At 49.8% G+C, this 22,250-nt stretch overlaps 1 protein-coding gene across 2 annotated transcripts in view; it reads right to left on the bottom strand.

The window, feature by feature from the left end:
* Nucleotides 1–22,250, bottom strand: part of DAPK2 (death-associated protein kinase 2) — a 140,362-nt gene that overhangs the window by 2,172 nt on the left and 115,940 nt on the right. Inside the window, exons 6-11 of one of the 2 annotated variants that reach the window (XM_011967832.1) lie at nt 20,494–20,542; nt 19,639–19,665; nt 16,066–16,218; nt 14,946–14,991; nt 2,279–2,368; nt 2,088–2,171 (exon numbers count right to left, since the gene is read on the bottom strand). In XM_011967832.1, coding sequence (XP_011823222.1) covers nt 2,088–2,171; nt 2,279–2,368; nt 14,946–14,991; nt 16,066–16,218; nt 19,639–19,665; nt 20,494–20,542 — 449 coding nt within the window. Of the gene's footprint in view, nt 1–2,087; nt 2,172–2,278; nt 2,369–12,879; nt 13,489–14,945; nt 14,992–16,065; nt 16,219–19,638; nt 19,666–20,493; nt 20,543–22,250 lie in introns of those variants that run through there. The other variant, XM_011967823.1, reaches the window with a different exon arrangement.

Here is a 22,250-nt window from a genome sequence, read left to right on the forward strand (position 1 = left end):
AAAAAAAAAAAAAAAAATTGGCATTCTTCTCAATTACTCTGGTCCTCTCTCCCCACAGATTGCATCTGTCAGGGAAGCAGGGCCAGTGGCTCAGCCTGCGAGGCATGCCCACCATCTGCCACTCATCCTCCCAGGGCCTCTTCCCCTTCCTCCAGCCTGAGCCAGCTGGAAATCCAAGGTCAAGATCAACTTTAGCCAAATATCCTAGACCAAGCCCGGCTATAACAATAAAAATAACTCAAGCTCTGCCGAATAGCAACTTTTTAGCATGAGTCAGAGCCAAACAGTAAAAATATAAGCTGGGTGAAGTCTGCTTGTCATTATCAGGGATTCTCAGAGGGACAGTGGTCCAATCCCCTTCACAGGAGATGAGGAAAGCCGCCAGAGCAGGCACAAGGCTTGGCCAAAGCCACACAGTTGTTTGGGGCCTCTGGGCCATAAATCCTCAAGTGCTGGCAAGAGATCACGCTGAAGACAGAATACCCCAGGCTGTGTGGAGGGAGTGGGGACAGCAGGGCTCTCGTGGGTCTAGCCGTGCACCATGAGGCTGTTCAGCCCTCTTACGCACCCACCTCCCAGTCCTTCCCTGAGCAAGGCATCCCCTTCTGTCCTGACCTGTGGCATCCCAGACACTCCTGAGCACCCTATACCACACTCCGTAAGCGGGGGGAAGGGCTGTCCGGGGAACCCCTACCAACTGCATTTTAAAGTCTACAGGAGGATTTTATTTTTTTAATTTTTAAATTTAATTTTCTTTAGAGATAGGGCCATGCTCTGTTGCCCAGGCTGCAATGCAGTGGCGTGATCATAATTCACTGTAACCTTTAACTCCTGGGCTCAAGTGATCCTCCCACCTCAGCTCCCTGAGTAGCTAGGACTATAGGTGCGTGTCGCCATACCCGGCTAATTTTGTTTGTTTGTTTGTTTTGTTTTGTAGAGTCCCGGTCTCACTATGTTGCCTAGGCTGGTCTTTAACTCCTGGCCTCAAGTGAACCCCCTGCCTCAGCTACCCAAAGTGCCAGGACTATAGGCAAGAAGCACTACGGCCAGCCTACAGGAGGGTTTTAAACAACAACAATAATTGCTAACACTTACTGAGCACTTACATACCAAGCTGTAAGAACATGTCATTATTGGTCGGGCACGGTGGCTCATGCCTGTAATCCCAGCACTTTGGGAGGCCAAGGTGGGCAGATCACCTGAAGTTGAGAGTTCAAGACCAGCCTGACCAACATGGAGAAACCTTGTCTCTACTAAAAATACAAAATCAGCTGGGTGTGGTGGCGCATGACTGTAATCCCAGCTACTCGGGAGGCTGAGGCAGGAGAATCGCTTGAACCCAGGAGGTGGAGGTTGTGGTGAGCTGAGATCACACCATTGTACTCCAGCCTGGGCAAGAAGAGCGAAAATCCGTCTTAAACAAACAAACAAACAAACAAAAAAGCAATATGTCATTATTTAACCTTTAGGAACTATTATTAACCCTATTTTACAAATGATGAAATCTCAGCACAGAGATGTTAAGCAATTTCCTCAAGGTCACACAGTAAGTGGCAGATTTGAATCCTGGCAGTCTGACTCCAGAGGCCACCCTCTTCACCAGTATATTCTGTTACGAGCTACTCCTTTTAAATATATACAAAATGGCAATAAAGCAATCAAATATAAGATCTTGTCTAAATATTATGATGATGGTAATCTGAAGCAAAGCAGAAATGGAAATATGGAAAAGAGAATGTAAAGCTCCCATTCTAAAGCAGCTTTTGGGTTGCGTCAGAAATACGTTTGAGGTTGTCTGTGGTCAGCCAGCAGCAGCGGCCCCTCTGAAGGCCCACCAGGAAAGGATGGGAGATCCTCCAGGAGTTCATGCTGCTGCATCAGCCCTCCCCTCCCGGCACCACCCAGAGGTCCCCACATTCCTCTGAGGATCACACTTCAGCCTTCAGGGAAGAGGAGGACTGGGCCAGCAGAACTGGCTGGAAACAGTGAACACCCACCTGCCTTGCAAGGGGAAAGGGAACTCACTCATCCCTGAGCTCCAGGCTACCCCAGAATTCTGCCCAAGAAGAGGGCACGCATTTACCCACCAGGTCCTCATCTGGCCTCAGGTGCACCTTCTTCATCAGCGAGCGGGTGAGGTGGTTGCACAGGGACACGATGCTGAAGGAGAGCTGAGGGAGGCAGAGGAAAGGAACGCCCAGGTGAGAATGTACACGGAGACCCAGGAGAGCCAGAAACCCCACCCAGGTCCCCCGGCCCACCCCAGCCCTGGACACACCTTCCACCGCCGGCGGACATACTGCTTCTTGAAGTTCTCCAGATTGACCACAGACTCCCTGCGCACCATGGCTTGCTGGTTGTCCACCGGCTGAGAGACAAAGCAGAGCATGGCAGCTGCTGCTGGGCTTCAGACAGCAGCCACCCTCCTCGCCGCAGAACCCCCCACCCACCGCATGCCCACCGCCCTTGGCTTGACCCTGGCATCTCCCCACCAGGCGGGGCACACCGTGGGAGCATCACAGTCAGGGCAACAGCTACACACGTCTCAGCTGTTCAGGAGATGCCTCTCAGCTATTATTACCACAGCCTGACACACAGACAGCCTTGGCTGGAGGCTCAGCAGCTCCTGAAGGGGAATGGCAGGAGGCAGGGGCTTCAGTCACACATCACTTTGGGGAGAGGGTCATTTTACAGCAGTCTGGGATGCCTTCTGGGCACTGGGGCGATTCTGGGCTTAGCAAAACAAACGCCTTGTTGGTAGATAGGGAATTCATACTCCATTAAAAAATAAATGGAAGGAAATAAGGGCTTTGATGAAAGTCAAGAGGTGACAGGATGTGCAGTTGCTTTTCACAGGCTGGCAGTCAAAGCTCAGCTTAAATCTTGACTTCTCCAAGAAGCTTGGGATGGTTTCTCTGAGCCTCAGTTTCCCCATCTGTAATATGGGGATTATAATATGTCACAGGGTTAAGAATTATATGATCATGCATATATAAAGTGCTTAGCCCAGCACCACTCAATACGTAGTAATAAGTTTTAGTGAGCTTTCCTGCCTTCTCCACTCCCTCTGCAACTCCCCCCTTTTGTAAAATAAGGTTTTCTGAAATCAAGAGAGGTTTCAGGGGTTCTGTGAACAAAATGTGCTACAACCATACAAAGGAATATTAGTCAGAAATACTATTCATAAAAAATTGAGTCCATTTTACAACACGGATGAACCTTAAAAACATTATGTTAAATGAAAAAAGCCAGACACAAAAGGCTACCTGCTGTATGGTTCAACTTAAATAAAATGTCCAGAACAGACATATCCTTAGAAACAAAGCAGATGGGTAGCTGCCAGGGGCCAGGGAAAGGGGAGAACGGGGAATGGCTACTAAAGGGTATGACATTTCTTCCTGGGGTAATGTAAACATTCTGGAATTAGATAGTGATAACGGTTACACAACCTTGTCAGTATACTAAAAACCACTGAATTGTACGTTTTAAAATGGTGAATTTTATGGTACATAAATTATAACTCAATTTTTAAAATTTAGTGTGTATGTACAGACACGCATTTCTTTGGAGGAGCGTTGATAGCTTTTATTGAATCTCAAAGGCCCCCATGACCTCAAGAAAATGAACTGCCCAGGATGATTCCAAAGGTCCTGGGCAGCTCTGGTTTTCTCTGTGCTCTGAGAGCCTTCCTGCCGCAATGCCTCACTGGGCATCTGATGAATGCTAAGTGAGCTTGCCCGTTGATTCCGAAGTGCGGGTCTTGTCTCCTAACCATGCTCCGAGCACGCCTCCGCGCTTGATTTTTCATCATGGCATCAGGCACCAGAAGAAAGCCAGTGCACACTGCCGGCCACACTGCTCTGGAGCTGGCACCCTCTGGCAGGAGGTCCATCCCATGGCAGCCCCTGCCGCCCATCCCCCTGGAAGGCCTTCAAGTATTTCAAAGGCCAATTTCAGACATGATCTCCTCCAAGACAAATTTCAGAAAATCATGTCTCCCTCCCTGACATGAACAAAGCATGTGCTCCTTTATTAAGTCCAGCGCCTGTCAGTCAGCCTTGCAGAGGACTCATCCCACTCCTGGAAAATGACTGGAGGGCACAGACTTTCTTCCTGTCTATGTCAGTGCCCCGACCCCAACTCTCCTCCCTACCCGGAACCTACAACAGTGAGTGCTTAATAGTTGTACAGTTAAGTCGTTTCCCTGAGCTGTTGGAGAGACAAGTTGGAATGAAATCCCAGGACCTGGGACCTACTTACTCCCACTGATGAGGGGCCCAGGTCACCTGGTCAGCCCAGTCACACCACTTTGAAAGGGTGTCAGGGCACAAAGGCTCCCCATGGCCCTGCCCAGGAGTCAGCAGGATGTAGAGGTCCAGGGACAGGGGTTGGGGTGACCCGGAGCTGGACGGGGAGCGCATGCCACCTAGAAGTGGATGGGAGATGAGAAACCAGGGGCTATTCACCCTCGAAACTGAAGTACAGTGCTTTGGGCCAAAGAGTGCAGAAGGAAAGACAGGAGGGGAAGGAGAAAGACAAGGAATGGGAAGAGAAAAGGACGAGGCTGCCAGAGGAACCACCAGGCCATGTCCAGTCCTCTAGATCCTGTCTTTAACTGTCACCCACCCACTCTGTGCACCTGCGAGCCCAGCCCTGGGTCTAGTCCCCCCTGGAAGGCAGGCATAAAAGTAGGTGGAGGGTGACAAATCTGTGCTGAAGACTTTGCCTTTTTCCTTCTCCAAGCCTTCCAGTGGCTTCCCCGTGCTCTCTATACATCCCCATGAACTCATGGAGACCCTCAAGGCCTGCATCCTCCACCCGGATTTTCTACCTCTCTCCTTCCTGTCCATTTGGCTCCCATCACACAGGTCCACTTGCTGGTCTGTGGATCCAAAGTCTCCGGGTCTTTGCCCTTGCTCCCTCCTATATTCACTTTGTCACTTTGTTCAAGTCTTTGCTCAAATATTATCTCCTCAGGGACGCCTTCCTTGACCACCCTATATAAAGTAGCAACCCAACTGCCCCCATGACTCACTATGCCGGAGTACTAAATCTTCATTACACGTGGTGCTACCTGATATTCTGTTCTGTATTTATTCACATTCACTCTTCAGTATCCTTGGAGGGTTGGTTCTAGGACTGCCACAGATACGAAAATCTATGGATGCTCAAGTCCCGTATTAGAAAATGGTGTGGTATTTGCATGTAACCTACACATACCCTCCCCTAATGCTTTAAATCTTCTCTAAATTACTTATAATAGCAAATATGATGTAAATGCTATGTAAATAGTTATCACAGTGTATTATTTGCATTTATTATTGTAACGTTATCTTTTTTACTTTTTGCACATTTTTGATCTGTGGTTGATTGAATCTGAGGATGTGGAACTTGCAGGTAGGGAGGGCTGACTGCTTGCTTTTTGTTAGTCCTCTCTCCCTCATACCTCCAAGCTCCTAGAATTTCCTTTCCAAGGTGCTTGGCACCCTCCCCAACCCATCAACCGTTTCTAACTGTGACTTCACTGACGTCTGCAATTCCCTTGGGCATGAATGATCTTTCAGCCTAACCCTCACAGGGGCACTTGCACCTCTCAAGGAGAGTTTGCTGAGATGGGATTAGTAGACTCTGGAGGAGAAGAGATTTCTTTTTGTCCACTTACTGATTGGCACCCTCACCCAGGGGAGGAAGAGCTAAGCCCATGGCTGGAAGGTCAACATGCAGGTGTGGGGGATCTCGTTAATGAGAATCCCACCCGCCTCCTGGTCCAGCAGTGCCAGCCACTGAGCAGAGGGGCCCAGCTAAAATGTCAGGTGAGATCATCTTCCCAGAGGCTATTAATGGGAGGTGATGCAATTCTTTTGAGGGCCCTGTTTATAGCTACACACAACAGCACCAACCCTGAGGAGGCGGCCACGGGGCTATCAATCTGTCAGGCTGGCCTTTCCTAATCAATGGGCCTTCCTGGTTGTTAAGAGCCTCACTAAACGCTGATGCTGACATCTCAGCCTGGAAACATGTAAATTCTGCAGCAGAGGTGAAAATTCTGCAGCAAAATTGTTCCCAGAGGGAATGTGGCACAAATACTTTTGATTCAAGTGGGGGTGTGAGGGGGAGATGGAACTGTGTCCTGCCTTCTCCTGACCGCCCCTCCCTGCAAACAGAAAGTGCCCGCCTTCCGGCCTTGTGGTCCATCTGTGATACCAGGGAGTCCTGGTGATTCTGACCAGGCTCCTAGGAATGTGTTTGGTGTCTTGGAAAAATGTCCAAAAGGGAAGCAAGAAGACAGAAAACTGTGGGATAGTCAAGTTTTGTTTATGCAGCTGCAAATGCCTTTGAAAAAGTCCAGTGGGGTGTGCCAGGTCAGTACCAACATCCACAGGCAGGGGCAGGAAGCAGCAGCTGCTGCTAAGGCATGAAAAAGGAATCCTGGCTTTACAGAAGAGGCGACTCCCCCAGCTCCACCCCACACACAACGATTTTCTCTAGATACTAGGCCTCCTTTAGGAACTGCAAGCAGATTGCACCTCCAACCCCCATCTGTGCCATCTCTCCAGCCCCTTACTCCAGTGAAACCCAGGGCACTCTCACACCCACTTCTCTCCTGCCCAGGACCCCTCCCCGCTGCCCTTCCCTCAGTGGAGTTTTACAGGTGGCACCCCTCCACCCCTTCCCTTCACTGGCTGTTTTGATGGCTGAAGCCTGGGCTCTTCTGCCTTCACCCACCTGTTTTCCCAGGAAAGGAGCACATAGGGCTTGTGGGAGGCTTGAGTCTCTGCCTCCTCCTAAGTGGGAGGGGGAACTGCAGAAAGGCTGTGAGCCTGCAGGCTGTCCCCTACAGTGAACAAGCCAGTGGAAGGAGGCAGAAATGTCCCTTTCCTTGCTTGGCCTGGTCTCACTTTTCTGAGTTAGGTCTCGACATGGATACGCTCTCTTTTTTATTCTTCTTCTATGGGACCATCAGTTTTCTGAGCAATTTTTCTCCCCAGGAAAAGCTCCAAACGTTCTTCCTTTTGTACTGTTATAAAACCCAAGAGACTTGAGAGACATAGCAACCAAATGCCACATGTGGACTGTTTGGATCCTGATTTGAACAAACCAGCTGTAATGGGACACTGTTGGGAGTGGTGGGGACATGTGAGTATGGAGTGGGAATTCAGGTGAGATAAAGGAACTACTGCTGATTTTGTCAGGTGTGATAATGGCACGGGGTTATATTAAAAAGAAAGTCCTGGCTGGGTGCAGTGGCTCATGCTTGTAATCCCAGTACTTTGGGAGGCCGAGGCAGGCAGATCACCTGAGGTCAGGAGTTCAAGACTAGCCTGGCCAACATGGTGAAACCCCATCTCTACTAAAAATACAAAAACTAGCCAGGTGTGGTGGTGGGTGCCTGTAATCTAAGCTACTCGGGAGGCTGAGGCAGGAGAAGAATTGCTTGAACCTGGGAGGTGGAGGTTGCAGTGAGCCAAGATCGCGCCATTACACTCCAGCCTAGGTGACAAGAGTGAAACTCTGTCTCAAAAAAAAAAAAAGAAGAAGAAGAAAATCCTTAGCAGAGATTTATGCTAGAGAATTTATGAGTTACATAAGTCTGAAGTTTGCTTTAAAATACTCCAGAAGAAAAGTAATGGGAGAGATGAATGAAAGAGGACCTGCATGACTTGATTCTTGCTGGAGCGGGGTCATGGGTCCTGGAATCCACTATCCCATTCCTTGTACTTCTGTGCAAGTTTTGACAATTTTCCTGCTGAGGGGACCATAACAAAAAGTTTAAAACTCTCTTTTAAATCTCTGTCATCTCCCTCTCTTAAATCTCCATTCAACTGTTCCAAGTTCCCAACCCCAGTCTGGGCTCATCCCCCCGCCCTTCCAGATTTCACTCATGCCTTCCTCAAGGGACACAGTTTGGGGGTGGAAGGGGGTGGTCACTGGTGGGGACAGAGTCCCTGGGAAGGCCTCTTTTCTCTACCACCCGCTTACCCTTTCTCAATCAGAATTCCTCTCTCCTTTGATTCCTAGGAGATGAGGAAGCTCTATTTTATCACTCACCACAGCTTTTCCCATCTAGTTGGCTGGGTCCCCATCTGCTCCAGACACTGAGTCTTTTATTTGAGGTTGTCTTGTCCTTGTCTGTAACCTCCCCCTGAGCCAGAGCACAATCAGTGTTTGTTCAATGGCACTGGACCCTTCTGCAATGTGAACATGCCCACTGTGGGGTCAAGAATTTCACAGACCAAGGAAAAACGGCATCCAGTTCCACAGACATTTACAGAAAGTTGACAGTAGGGATGACAGCTGGGCACACAGCCACCTCCAGCATGGGCCGGGCCACCTGTGCTGCGTGATGGAGTGAGGTAGGAAGCCACCATCTTCATGATCACCTGCAGGGGTGGGGAGGGCCCATGGGGGAGACTCCGACTCTTTCTGCCATTATTCCTCTGCTCATTCCCTTCACTGCCAGGCTCCCGCAGCTGCAGAATCATCAATTACCAAACCATCACCCCACCTTCTGAGACACAGTCAGGCAATGCTAGGCTGTGAGCACCTGCCTCACAGCAGGGACAGGCAGCTGCCTTCCCCAAGGGCCAGCTCGCCAGCTTCCTTGAGAATCATCATTCAGGGCAACGTCATACACTCACTTTCCCCTCCCAAACAGCCCAGGATGGTGTTTGAACAGAGCACAGAAGCCGACCTTTCATTTGCAGGCTGGGCTGGACTCAGTGGCTCACACCTGTAATTCCAGCACTTTGGGAGGCCGAGGTGGGTGGATCACCTGAGGTCAGGAGTTCGAGACCAGCCTGACCAATATGGTGAAACCCCATCTCTCCTAAAAATATAAAAATTAGCCAGGCGTGGTAGTACACACCTGTAGTTCCAGCTACTCAGGAGACCGAGGCAGGACAATTGCTTGAACCTGGGAGGCAGAGGTTGGAGTGAGCCGAGATAGTGCCACTGCACTCCAGCCTGGACAACACAGTGAGGCTGTCCCCCCGCCCCCCCCAAAAAAAATTTGCAGTTTAGTGAATTAAAAATCCTCAATGGCAGAGGGGCTGCCCACAGAGCAGCACCCACAAGCCTTCCTCCTCTAGGCACCAGTGAAACAGTCCACTCCCATAGCCCTTCCCGCCATTGTTAGCCCTCAACACTGTTGTAAAAAGTCAGCTGAGGGCGTGTGGGGCGCAGAGATAAGCAGGTCCTGTGGCTGCATCCCACAGGACCCCCTGGCTCCCCCAGCATCAGGTTCCGACGCCATGGGAGGACGGGACTTCGGCTGGCCAGGACACAGAAGAAGGTCACGGTCTCCTCTGCTTTCCCCAAAAGACTTGGGGGCATTTCTCAACTCTCTTTGTCTTTAGAAGCTCTTTGTACAGAGAAAGGCCTGTTTATGACACGTCTAAGTGAGAAGCAGTTACAATAACTGGACGTGAGCACAGAGAGGACGATCTCACTGCTATAAGGAACACCACTTAGAGTTCGGAGTCCAGCTTGGGGCCGACTAAACGGGTGACTCTCAGTGCTGTGTGTAACTGATCACGATTCTAAAATAACCACTTTTCCCTCCCTTTTCCCAATTTCCCCCATTCAAATCATTGCCGATATTTTACTCTTTTACTGTATTCTATTTTTATTTTTTGAGACAGAGTCTCACTCTGTCACCCAGCCTGGAGTGCGGTGGTGCAATCTTGGCTCACTGCAACCTCCACCTTCCAGGTTCGAGAGATTCTCCTGCCTCAGCCTCCCGAGTGTCCTGAGTAGCTGGCCCTAAAGACACCCACCACCACGCCCAGCTAATTTTTAAATCTTTAGTAGAGACAGGGTTTCTCCATGTTGGCCAGGCTGGTCTCGCACTCCTGACCTCATTTGATCGACCCACCTCGGCCTCCCAAGGTGCTGGGATTACAGGCGTGAGCCACCACACCGGGCCTGCATTCTATTTTGACCTTCACCAAAGAGCTTGCCCTGTGTTGCCCCATCAGTGGCTTCCTCTCCTTAGAAACCTGGCTGTGTGAAGGTAAAGTTCTGTTAACATGACCAAAGGGACATTTAATATTTGCAGTGTCTCAGCACCAAACATGTATACAACTTCCTGTGACAGGGCAGGTAAGACCTTGCAGAGACTGTAGACAGGTCATTTGAACCAATTCTCTTGGGTGGGATGTAGGAAACGGAGCTTTTGTCATCTTTCATTGGTTCCAAGATGTACATTTTTGGATCTCTGAAGTCAAGAGGCATCTCCCAGACGATGGTATCATATTCTTACTGTTGGCCTGGAGAGAAGGCAGGTGCTCCGGAAGAGGACAGCACTGTTTCTGCTAGCCGTCCAGGGCCACCCAGCCTCAGACTGTTGGACGTTACATTCTCTGCTTGATGTTCTTTTAGATCACACTGATTGTACAAATTCAGAAAGCAAACCTGCATGAGTACCACCGGCTTGGGACTCCTGTTCTCAGGGGAGGATTTTTCACCCCCACTCAGTGTCAAGGTTGAGACACACGGGTTTCCTTGCTCCCCCTTTCTCATTTACCCTCTCACTGAGGGCATCACAGCTTTATTTGGTGGGGGTAGAGGGAGGTTCCTATTAGACTCCCCATCTTAGGCTTCTTTTCTTAGTGGTCCATAAAATGATGATGCATCTTATCACCATGGTTTCTTGTAAGTGATGAAGAAAGTTTTTATTACAAATATTGTATATGTTATTTGAAATGATCCTTCATGTGAATAGAAAAGGAGATAGGATTTTGAAGAAATGGTTTCATGAGATGAAACTTTCCTGTCTTGTCCTAAACCACTTCCTATCTGAGCTGTTCATGAGGCATTCCCTCCCCAGCACCGGGAACCTGCTGGCTTCCCTTGACTTTCGGGATAAAGGCAGAGTTCTTCTACATGGCCAAAGCCCTGCTGGTCCTGCCTGTTCTCTGGTCATTTCCACACTATATTCCATTCTCTCCCCTCCAGCTTTCAATCCTCGCATTCTCAACCTTCCACATCACCTCTCATCACAGAGCCCTGGCATGGTGGCTCTGTTGGGAAACTTCTCTCTCCCTGGTTGGCTTAGCTGATCTCCGTTCCAGTGTCACTCTTCAGGACGCTTCCCCCGACGCTGTCAGACCCCGACGGCAGGCCCCTGCAGCACTACGTGCTTCTCTCCCAGCATAAACACAAGCTGCAGCTCTACCTTTCTGTGATTCTTGATCAATGTTCAAATCCTTCGCTGGACTGAGCACTCCGTGAGGCAGGAATCAGGCCTGTTTTTACTCAACATTGTATCCCCAGAGTCAAGTCAGGCAACTGGCAGTTGGTTGATGCCTAAGTATAATTTGTAAATGGATGGATGAATCCAGGTGTGAGCTGCCCCCACAAGCAGGCAGTAAACCTCTGGAGCCTGGCGCAGCCAGGGGAAGCAGAAAGAGCAACAGACTTATCATCAGAAGGCCTCTACTTTTGCCATAATGATGTGACCTTGGGAAAATCCCATCCTCTGTCTGTTTCCTCATCTCTAAATTGGGAATATCATTTAGTCTGCCTGTAAGATAGGGATATTTTGTGAGGCTGTGAAGACACTTTGAACTATACAAGTTATGCCCCACCCACAAGCTTCTAGCTCAGCAATGGGCTCCTATGCCAAGCTCTGTTGATATGAGTTGGTTGACTGTCCCCTTCCCCAGAGAAAGGGAGATGAGATCTTATCATCCTTGGGGAGGGGTGCCCAAAGCTTTGGGTCATGAAAGGACCATGTGGCCTTGTGCTTCCTCATCTTTACATTCGCCCTTTTCAAAAACCCTCATGGAATTTCTTAGGCCTTCAAGGCCCAATGGCCTAGGTATGTGAGAAAAGGAACCTCCTGTTGAGGACCTTCTGGTCTTTATTCTTGACACAAAATTGGGGCCATTAGCCAGAAGAGGGAAAAGGGTGGGGAATGGGAAGACTCCTTCTTTCCTTCTCTCCTGCTTGCAGACTGGTCTTCAGACAGAGACACGGCTGAGCAGGGACAATGACTGTACCTTCTGGGACAGAGCTCCTGGGACAATCATCTGCAGGTGTATGCATTGCACCTACACCTGGCAGAATGCATGAAGTTGCTTACTTTGCCTCTGGGACCTGGACTTTAATATTAAGGTAGCTATTTACAGCAAAGCCTTACTACTTTCTCCCATATACCTCATCTTAGAGATGGGAATCCTGGGTTTCTGTTTCATCTGTATTGATTAACTATATCATTTTCCCTCTCTGAGTCAATTTTCTCATCAGTTACATGGAAATAATAATAATAATAATAATAATAATAATAATAATAATAATAATGCCACCCACCTTCCTATCTCACTGAGTTCTTTTAAGGATCAAGTGAGGTCATTTGTCAGACATAAGTGCACGGTAAGTGAAAAATCAATGCAAACGAAAGGCAATATTATTTTCTCTATGCATTTTAAATCCCTGCTTCTGTAGCAGGAAAGCACCATGCTGACTTAGTTATTCCGAATTAACTCAAATATTACCCAAGATCTACTGTCCATAAGGTATGTAGGCAGAGAGTGAGATGTGAACAAATCCTTCATCACAAATCAATTCTCAAGCATCTCTCCAGGGCCAGCCATCCTCCCTCTGGAGAAGGGGACCCTAAGGGGTATTCACTCTCTAATTGTTTTAACAGCTTGGCTGCCCTGCCACCACCCTCCCAGAAAACCAGATTGGTGAGGGGAGGTGCAGAACAAAGAATGAACTGGCACCTCAGCGATTCTGGATTCTGTGGAGAGGGTGGAAGGCTATACTACAGACACACACCCCAGCAGGATAATTCTAGCTGGATGCCGCAGCAGGATGGATGAGAACATGCTTCTGCAAACCTCTTGGAATGCATCACTGACTAGATTCTGGTGATCAGAGCTTCCAGCCGGCCAGAACTTCCTCAGTGCATGATCTGCTGAGCAGCTCTGACAGGGGTTCACTGGTGTCCTGGCGAAATGCAGAGCCCAGGCCCTCGGAGCTCCCACTCTCCAGCTGGAAGCTGCCCACCAGCTCCTGGATCCACTGCAGGTCTGCGGAGAACTCCTGCCTCAGAATCTCAAACTGGGTTTGCAGATGGTCCAGTTTCCTGGCCACGCTTCCGAGGCTAGATCCCGTGGCCTGGATGTCTTCTCGCAGCAGCTTCTTCAATGACTCTACCTTGCGGAACTCATACCTGAGCTGGGACAGGTCGTGCCGGGTGCTCTCGTTCTCCTCTCGGTACCAAGCTTCCTTCTCATTGAAGATGGAGACCAGGGCCTCCACATCATCCTGGATGGTATCGTTGGCCTCCACCAGGGCATGGAATCCCAGGTCCACCCGAGCCACGTCTTCCACCACACAGGCAAAACGTTCAAAGTTGACGTAGGAGTTGTTGCGAGGCATGCTTGAGTGGCATTTGAGAGTGTACTCTCTCAAGCGCTTGGTTTTCAGCTGGGTGGGCTCTGTCTTCCGCTCTTCGGGGGCTCTGACTTCTCCTTTTGACTGGTGGGTGTTCAGACAGAAGAACCAGAGTGTTAATTTGCCACCCGCCCCAGAGGGCAGTTCGAGGGGCAGGCAGAAGGCACACACAAGCGGCCTCTGGCATTCACTGCATGCATCAGGGCGGGGAGAACCACGGCGGGATAAGCAGCCCCACAGACCGTAAGTGAGGTCAAGGAGTGTGGGGCTGCTGCCTGCATGCTCATTCAGGGCAGAGGGGTCCACAGTCATTACAGAGAGCTCCACACGCATAGCATTTAAGGGGTGCTCACGCAGACAAGCAGGATGCAGCCAGGACTCCACAGGCATCTGCGCAGGGCTGCAGTGCGTGAGGCCAGGGCTCACACAGCGGGGCTGAGGAGCATCTCTCCTTCAGGGCTCTTTGGGCCTTCCCCATCCTTCAATGAGCAGATGAAGCTGAGCAGATGAAGCCGACCTCCTCTCAGACTACTCCAGCCCTTCCTGTTCTGTCTTCCACAGGCCTCACCTTCTCTTTGTATTGATTGATTGATTATTATTTTTTAGAGAGATGGGGTCTTGGCATGTTGCTCAAGTTGGTCTTCAACCCCGGGGCTCACGCCATCCTTCTGCTGCCTCTGCCTCCTAAAGTGCTGGGATTATAGGCATGAGCCACTGCGCCTGGCCTGCCTCCCCCTCTCTTTATCTCCACCTTTCTTATGGTCATTTCATCCTTGCTGACCTTCTCATGTAACAGTTAAGGTGAATGGGAAGTCTGGTGATGTCCCTGGGTGTGCACAGCCAGCCAGTCAGCAGAATTAGGGCCTGAATCCTGCTGAGTCTCACCCTCTCAAAGTGCTCTTCACTACACCAGACCACAACAGCCTCTGGAAAGCCAGCAGCCGGAAGCCCAACTGCAAGGCGAGTTAGGCAGGGATTCATCTTTTTGCCCCAACTCTCCCCAGAGGGAACAGAATTGCCCTGACAGTGGCTGTCTCTCTTCCCCACCAGGCCTCTGTCTCGGGCCCCATCCCTCAGGGCCTGAGGAAGTGGGTGGCTGATTTAAGTGTCATCCTTGACTCAAAGCCCCAAAAATCAGAAGGAAGGAGGGCTGGTCACAAAGTTGGGGTTTTCAATGGTCATTGATCTCTCTATACCTGGGGAGTCCTGATTTCCACTTGGAGAAGTGGCAGTGACACACCCTCCAACAAAGAACACTGTGTAAGTTGGCCCCAAAGAAAAAGGGTTTCAACTGAGGTTTGTGAGAGTTTCATTTCATAAGTTACCTGAATTTGAGACACACAAACTTAAAATGGCAAGCAAATAAACTTATTCGAACAAGCCCAGGCCCTTTGGGGCCCCTGGCTAGCTTTCATCTGTGCCCAGGGTCAGCGTTTCAAGCAAAGGCCTCTCTACAGGCCCTCTGCATCTGGCTGCCTAGGCCAACACTGGCGACAGAGCAGGGACCCTTTGCCCATTGGAACTCATGGCTGTGCCCTTACCGTGATCCAGGGGTGTCTGAGAGCCTCTTGGATTGTGAGCCGTTTCCTGCAATGAGGATTGGGAAACAGTGATGATCCATGAGGACAGAAGTTGGGAGCAACCATCTCCGTTCTCACTCTTTTTAGACCTATATTTTGGTATTATTTGGCCGCTGCTGTCAAACCAGTGGAATGGAGGATGCAGAGATGGATGGGAACTGGCCGCAAATTCTGCACTCCAGGGGAAGGAAGCAGTCCAGGCAAACCCCTCAATAGGGTGGCCTTGTTACCTAAACCCATACTGTTAGTCCCAAAGCTGAATGGCCTAAGAAGTCATAAATGCTCTAATGAGCTTCCATAATCTTCCAAAAGCCAACCCTCCATTGCTAAATCCCTGGTCTCTGTTTTTCTGTTTGCCTCCTGGATCCGTTCTCTGCCTTTTGCTGCTCTGTACCCAGGTAAGCGACTCTCCCTAGCACTGCTCTTAGACAGGAAAATCAGGGCCGTTGCACTCCAGACAACCCCACTCTGGCCCTCTCTGAAGTCTGTGGGATAGAGAGGACATGGTATTCTCGTCTGTGGACCTTTCTTCCTGCTCCATCCAGGGCATGCTCCGGGTACCCAGCACCCTGCAATCCCTGCCTATTTCATTCTTTGACCCCACAGCCACGGGGCTCACCCTGGCCCCTGGAGAAGGGATAGGGTTAGCATGTCTTCCACCGCCGCACTGTACTGACCTCTCCGAGCCTACTAGCTCCTACTCCCAACCTGAACTGGCTTGAAAACCCTGCCACTTAACCTTTTCAAATCTGAATTCCAGGTGCCTTTGGGACAGACTGCACAAGGTAATGAGCCCTAAAGAAACCCAGGCTGACTTCCAGCACACACACACACACACACACACACACACACACACACACACGTTATTTACATTTCAACAGGAGAAGAAAGCAGAAAGACTTGAGCAAACAAGACGAATGCCACACCTTGGCTAGGCCACACTTCCCAGCACCTGCCCGGATTAGACCACAATGGTGCAGATGACAGCTATGTCAAAGCAGGGACACACTGACAGGTCTTTGCCAGAGGCGACAGGAAGGGATCGGTACCTGAGAAACCAGTGGCTTCTCTGTCCTCTTACCGGGTCTCTTTAACCAGAAGCTTCCGAATGAAGTCCTTGGCCAGCTCGCTCGTCTGGCTGAAGAATTCCTCATCAAAGTCGTAACTCACTGCCGTGATATTTGCCAGTGTTTCCTGCTTCGTGTCTCCCAGGAAAGGGGATGCTCCACTTAGGCTGAGTACAACAGACAGGGAATCACATAACTAAGGGAAAAGTAGGTGGAAATGGGGATGACGGACTAGGGGAACCCTGCCCCATGACTGCTGCATGGAGCTGGAAGGCTCCCAGCAACACAGCCTGCCCGCTCTGGGCAGCCAACCAGCAACCCGTTCAGCTGAATCCAATTCAATACATGTTCACGGAGCTCCTCCTAAGCACCCGACAGAAACTGTGTCTTCAAGGGATGTGAAAGCGGAGGGGAGAGAAACACAGAGACATATCTCTTTGTGATCCCCAGCAGGACAAAGCAGAATATAATGGAAGGCCAGCCAAAGGACAGGGGAGCACAGGAAAGAGGGAGGCCCAGTGCGGCTTCACGGTGACATGGATATTTGCATCGTTTGTGTCTTGAAGAATAAAGAGGTTGTCAGCAGTCAGAGAAGGAGACAGAAAGCCCTTCTGGGTTACAGGAGCAACTTAAGCAGAGCCCAAGAAGTTTGGAAATAGATGGGCCATTAGGGACAGGAAGGATCTGTGTGGTTCCCCAGCAGGGACTGTCAAAGATGTCATACAAATAATGACTTCTAAATCTACTATCTCCTGACTCAGATTTCAGTTGCTCATGGGATGCCTTGGTAGAGGCATGATCCAGGGGTGTCTGGATCAGAAGTGCCATTGTCCCAAACTTATTGTGTCCAAACCCATTCCAAGCATTCCCTTGATGAATGACATTACTTCATGAATGACATTACTTCATGAATGTACTCAAGCTAGAAGCACAGGAGTCACCTTGGACCCTTCTTTCTATTCCCTTGACACATCTGACTGGACAAAAGCTTCCTTGTTGGTTCCGTTTACTAAATATCTCTTGAAAGTCATCCACATTTCCACAGCCACGTTCTTAGCATGGTGGCAGCAAGATGCACTGGAAACATTTTGATATTGCAATTTGAGAAGCCACTCATTAGCTGTGTGAAGCTAGAACCCCTCTGAGCTGTAGTTTCCTCATCAGTAAAATAAAGAAAATGAAATTCCCACCTCACATGATTGTTGTAAAGAATAAATGCATACAAAAGCCTTATGTAATCCTGGCCCACATTAAGGGCTCTGGAATTAATGGCCATTATTATTGTTATTGTGAGAACACAAAAGCCCTCTATGACCTTCCATCTTCTATAGGATCACATCTAAACTCCTGAGCAAGGCATCAAGCGTTGGTCCTTACCCCATGCTTGGTACATTTCAGCCGAACTTAAGGTTTACCATTCCTTTTCTCACGCTGTTTCCTCAGCCAGCACAGCCCTTCCCTCCTTCTCCACCCACATCCCATTCATTCCCTACATCCCAGTTCAAATCGATCCATCAATCATGTGCTCTATTTGTCTCTCAATAAACCTTCAGCAAACCAGTGGCTCCCATCTGTGTCTCAAAGAGGCGTGTTCATGCCTCCAGCCTAACCTTGGTTCCACTGGGTGTGAGTTAGGTGTATGATGTGTTTCCCACAGACAGGGAGCCCCAGCAAGCAGGGAAGACCCTCCTTCATGTCGCATCCTGGGGCCTGGTACGGTGCCTGCCATGGAGCAGATCTCAACAAAGCTGTTAAATTCAAACGAGCCACAAGAAGACTATGCCTTCAGCAGACACTGGGATTCCTTCTTTTTTGAGACGGGATCTTGCTCTGCTGCCTAGGATGGAGTGCAGTTGTGCGATTACGACTCACTGTAACTTCTGGGCTCAAGCGATCCTCCTGTCTCAGCCTCCCAAGTAGCTGGGACTGTAGATGTGTGCCAGCACACCCCGCTAGTTTTTTGTTTTGTTTTTTGTAGAGACAGGGTTTTGTCATGTTGCCCAGCCTGATCTTGAACTCCTGGACTTAAGCATCTGCCCACCTCAGCCTTCCAAAATGCTGGGATTACATGGGATTCCTTCATAGTTCAAATCAGAGTCCTGAAGAAATCAAAGTTTCAAGAGCCAGAGTCAGACTATTCTGGCTCTGATCTGAAACTATAGATTGATGGTTCTCAGCCTTCTCTTTGCATCAAATTCAGCTGGAGTTTTAAAAGATACAGATACTAAGACTCTATCCCCAGCAATTGTGATATAATAGATCTGGGGTGGGGCCTGGGCCATGGTGGGTATTAAAAGCTCTGCTGTGCAGCCAGGGTTGAGATCTTCTGCTGCAGCTCAGGGGGATCCACCATGTCACACAGGGTTCCTACTCCAAGTGCTGCTGGGAGAGTCAGAGACCTGGTTCACAGGGATCATTGAGAGAATGACCCCCTCAGCTGCTGAGCACTGGTGCCCCCTGCCCCAACCGGTTGACTCTTACTCCAGTGTGCTATAAAAATAGCATTTTCCATGTGTGCCATGAAGGGAAAATGGTTGGGAAGGGCTGATGGAATGAATAGTCACTAGCCCACTGTGCATGTGCCAGAGCCAGGGCTAGGAAACTTGCACATGTTGACTTATTTAGCTTTCACAACACACCCATGGCAGGAAGTTTGTGATTCTCGTTTTTCTCATGAGAAAAACAAGCCCAGAGGTTAAGTCCCTACCCAAGGTCACAGAGATGGAAAGTGATAGTATCATGGGACTCCAGCCCCAGAGGTAACTCACTACACACTGGAGCTATGCAGGAAATCTCTGTCTAAGCAACTGAATACAGGCAAAGAGGAAGGAGAAAGGAGGAGAGAGACAGTGAGAGGAAGAAAAGGGGATCTGGGGAAATGAGGAAAGAAAGAAGAGGCAAGATTGGGGAGGGCATAAGTAGCTTCACAGGGCTGTCCAAAGAGTTCTGAGTGAAGGGGCCGGGCGCAGTGACTCACACCTGTAATCCCAGCACTTTGGGAGGCTGAGGCAGGTGGACCACAAGGTCAGGAATTCAAGACCAGTCTGGCCAACATGGTGAAACCCTGTCTCTACTAAAAATACAAAATGAGCCAGGCTTGGTGGTGGGTGCCTGTAATCCCAGCTACTTGGGAGGGTGAGGCAGGAAAATTGCTTGAACCCGGGAGGGGAGGTTGCAGTGAGCCAAGATCGTGCCACTGCACTCCAGTCTGGGTGACAGAGCAAGACTCTGTCTCAAAAAAAAAAAAAAAAGAGTTCTGAGTGAAAAGTAACGTTCTCCCGTACACCTCAGTCTGGGGGAGGCTAAACAGGGGAGCCCTGGCATTCTACAGGAGAAATGCAGACACAGGCTGTACAGAGTGGAGGGCCCAAGGCTGCTCCCGTAGATGCCTACTCAACCTCAATGCCAGGGTCAGATGGATACAATGAACCTACTGCACTTAGCCTCAGGCTTGCTGTGTGGACTTAACGCATCTGGATTATGGTGGGTGCTTAGTAAATGTCAGTCTGTCAGCCTGCCCCTCTCTCATTCCTTCTGGTTCCCCCAGATCTAAGCTGAGCCAGAGCCCCTAGATCAGGGATACTCACAGGATGTAGGTGATGACGCCTATGCTCCTGCAAAATAAAGAACAGTCAAGTCAGGGCCGCCTGGGTCCAATCCCCGACGAGCAAGGACACCCTCATGGATCTCAGGGGAAGAGGTCACTTGCCCCCTCCACAGTAGACCCTGGATGCCGTCTCATGCTCCACACCCCTCTCCATCCCTCTCCTCAGCAGCAGCCCGGGATGTGTGTGGAGTCATCGAGCTCCGAATCCTGAGTCTGAAGACCCAAGTTCAAGATCAGACTCTTGCACTTGCAGGCTGTGTGATTTAGGTAAGTCCCTTACCACCTGGGAGCCCTTTTCCCCTTATAAAATGAGGATAATGATAACTACCTCACAGGACTGTTGGCAGGATTTTAGAAAACCAGGTAACAAAGGTGCTTGGCCAACTGTAAAGCAGGGTCCAAATGAAACGAGTCCCATCTGTGCAGAGAACTAATCCCTGGAGTATCCGCAGGCCCAGCACAGTGCCCAGAATGCATGGACTTTCAGTGACCACTTGGTTGGCCGACTGAGTGAGCTACTGTTACTATTACATTTAACCTGGCTGGGGCAGGCCCAGGGGTGAGCCTGCACCCTCCACCTTGCCTCTCTTTTTGCTCCTCCATTCCTGATAAAGCTCTGACCTGGCCAGGAGCTAACTGGCCTCAGGTCCAGGCCTAGAGGCCTCCAGCTGCCCTGGCCACAGGTCTAACATATTGGGGGAGCAGCCAGAGGCTCTGAACAGTGAGTGTGGAGTAAGGGGCTTTCATGGTTAAGGGGATGTCACCTGGAGCAGGATCTGAGGCCTTCTGCCCTTGGAAAGATTCCTAGGTCACCTGGGTGGCCTGTCCAACTTACCACATGTCAGCCTCCAGACCCAGGGGTTCGTAGTTCACAATTTCTGGAGCTGAAAGAAGTCATATTAAATAGTCAACATGAGTGTGAAAATGAGAGGAGAGATGGTTGTAGGGAATTTTAGGGAATTTGGTGCCAAATGTCTCCATCCTGAATCTCCAGGAAAATTAGAGCAGCAGATAAAGGTGATCTGCGTCTAAGATTTCTGAGGAAAGGAGTTGCCATGGCCCAAATGTTTGTGTGTCCCCAAAATTCATATGTTGAAAGCAAATCCCCAATGCAATAGTATTAAGAGGTATAGTCTTTAGGAGGTAACTAGGTCATGAGAATGGAAACCTCTCAAGTGGGACTAGTACCCCTATAAAGAGGCCTGAGGGCTGGGTGTAGTGGCTCACACCTATAATCCCAGCACTTTGGGAGGGTGAGGCAGGAAGACTGCTGGAGCCCAGGAGTTGGAGACCAGCCTGGGCAACACAGTGAGACCCCATCTCCACCAAAAATTTTTAAAAATTACCTGGGTGTGGTGGTACATGCCTGTAGTCCCAGGTACTTGGGAAGAGGCTGAGGTGGGATGATTGCTTGAGCCTGGGAAGGTTGAGGCTGCAGTGAGCCATAATTGTACTACTACTCCAGCCTGAGTGACAGAGTGAGACCCAATCTTAAAAAAAAAAGGGAAAGAAAAAGAAAACGAGGCCTGAGAGAGCTTGTCTGCCCCTTTGGTCATTTGACAACTTAGCAAGAAGGTGCCATCTATGAAACAGGGTGAGCTCTCACCAGATTCCAAAGGTGCCTCACTGGCACCTTGACCTTGGCCTTCCCATCCTCCAAAACTGTAAGCAATAAATTTCTGTTGTTTATAAATGACACACTTTAAGGTATTTCATTAAAGCTGCCCAAAAGGACTAAGAAAAGAGCTGTCTGTTATCCTGGTAGAAACCTTGTACAAACAGGCCTTGATAGGAAAAGGAAAAGTACACCGAACACCTGAAAAAGGAAGAGGAGAGCAGGGAGAGGAAGGTACAGGAAGGAGAAATGGGGCCCTGGCTATGCAGCCTGCTTTAGAACTCTCTGGTAAAGACCAGTCATGTCAGTGTCGGAAAGCGATGAAGAAGAAGGCATTTTCCTCTGAGTCTGGTCTGAAAGAGGGTCCCTCCCACCTGATGAGCAGGAGGACATTCTTGGGGGCCCCTGAGACAATGAGCTTGAGGTGCCTGAGGGGCAGCCAGGGGAAGATGTCCAGGGGCAGGCTTCAGGGGAGTGGGTCAGAGCCATCATGTTTGGAGCCATCCATGTACAGGAAGGAGCAGGAGCTGAGCCAACGATGTGATGACCAGGAGAGGGTGCAGAGTCTAGGAGAGATGGCTCTGCCAAGGAGACAAGAAGACCAAATGCTCCCCAGAGATCAAGCAGATAATCCCTGGAAAGTGAGTGTTGAATTTCACAGCCCCGCAGTGCCCAGAGTGTCAAGAAGGTACAGGCTGGGCACAGTGGCTCACATCTATAATCCCAGCACTTTGGGAGGCCGAGGTGGATGGATCACTTGAGGTCAAGATTGGAGACCAGCCTGGCCAACATGGCAAAACCCCATCTCTACTAAAAATATAAAAAAAGTAGCTGGGTATGGTGGCGGGTGCTTGTAATCCCAGCTACTTGGGAGGCTGAGGCATGAGAATTGCTTGAACCTGGGAGGTGGAGGTTGCAGTGAGCTGAGATCATGCCACTGTACTTCAGCCCGGGTGACAGAGTGAGACCCTGTCTGG

This window comes from Mandrillus leucophaeus, unplaced genomic scaffold (assembly GCF_000951045.1).
Source record: "Mandrillus leucophaeus isolate KB7577 unplaced genomic scaffold, Mleu.le_1.0 Scaffold12, whole genome shotgun sequence".
Taxonomy (NCBI): domain Eukaryota; kingdom Metazoa; phylum Chordata; class Mammalia; order Primates; family Cercopithecidae; genus Mandrillus; species Mandrillus leucophaeus.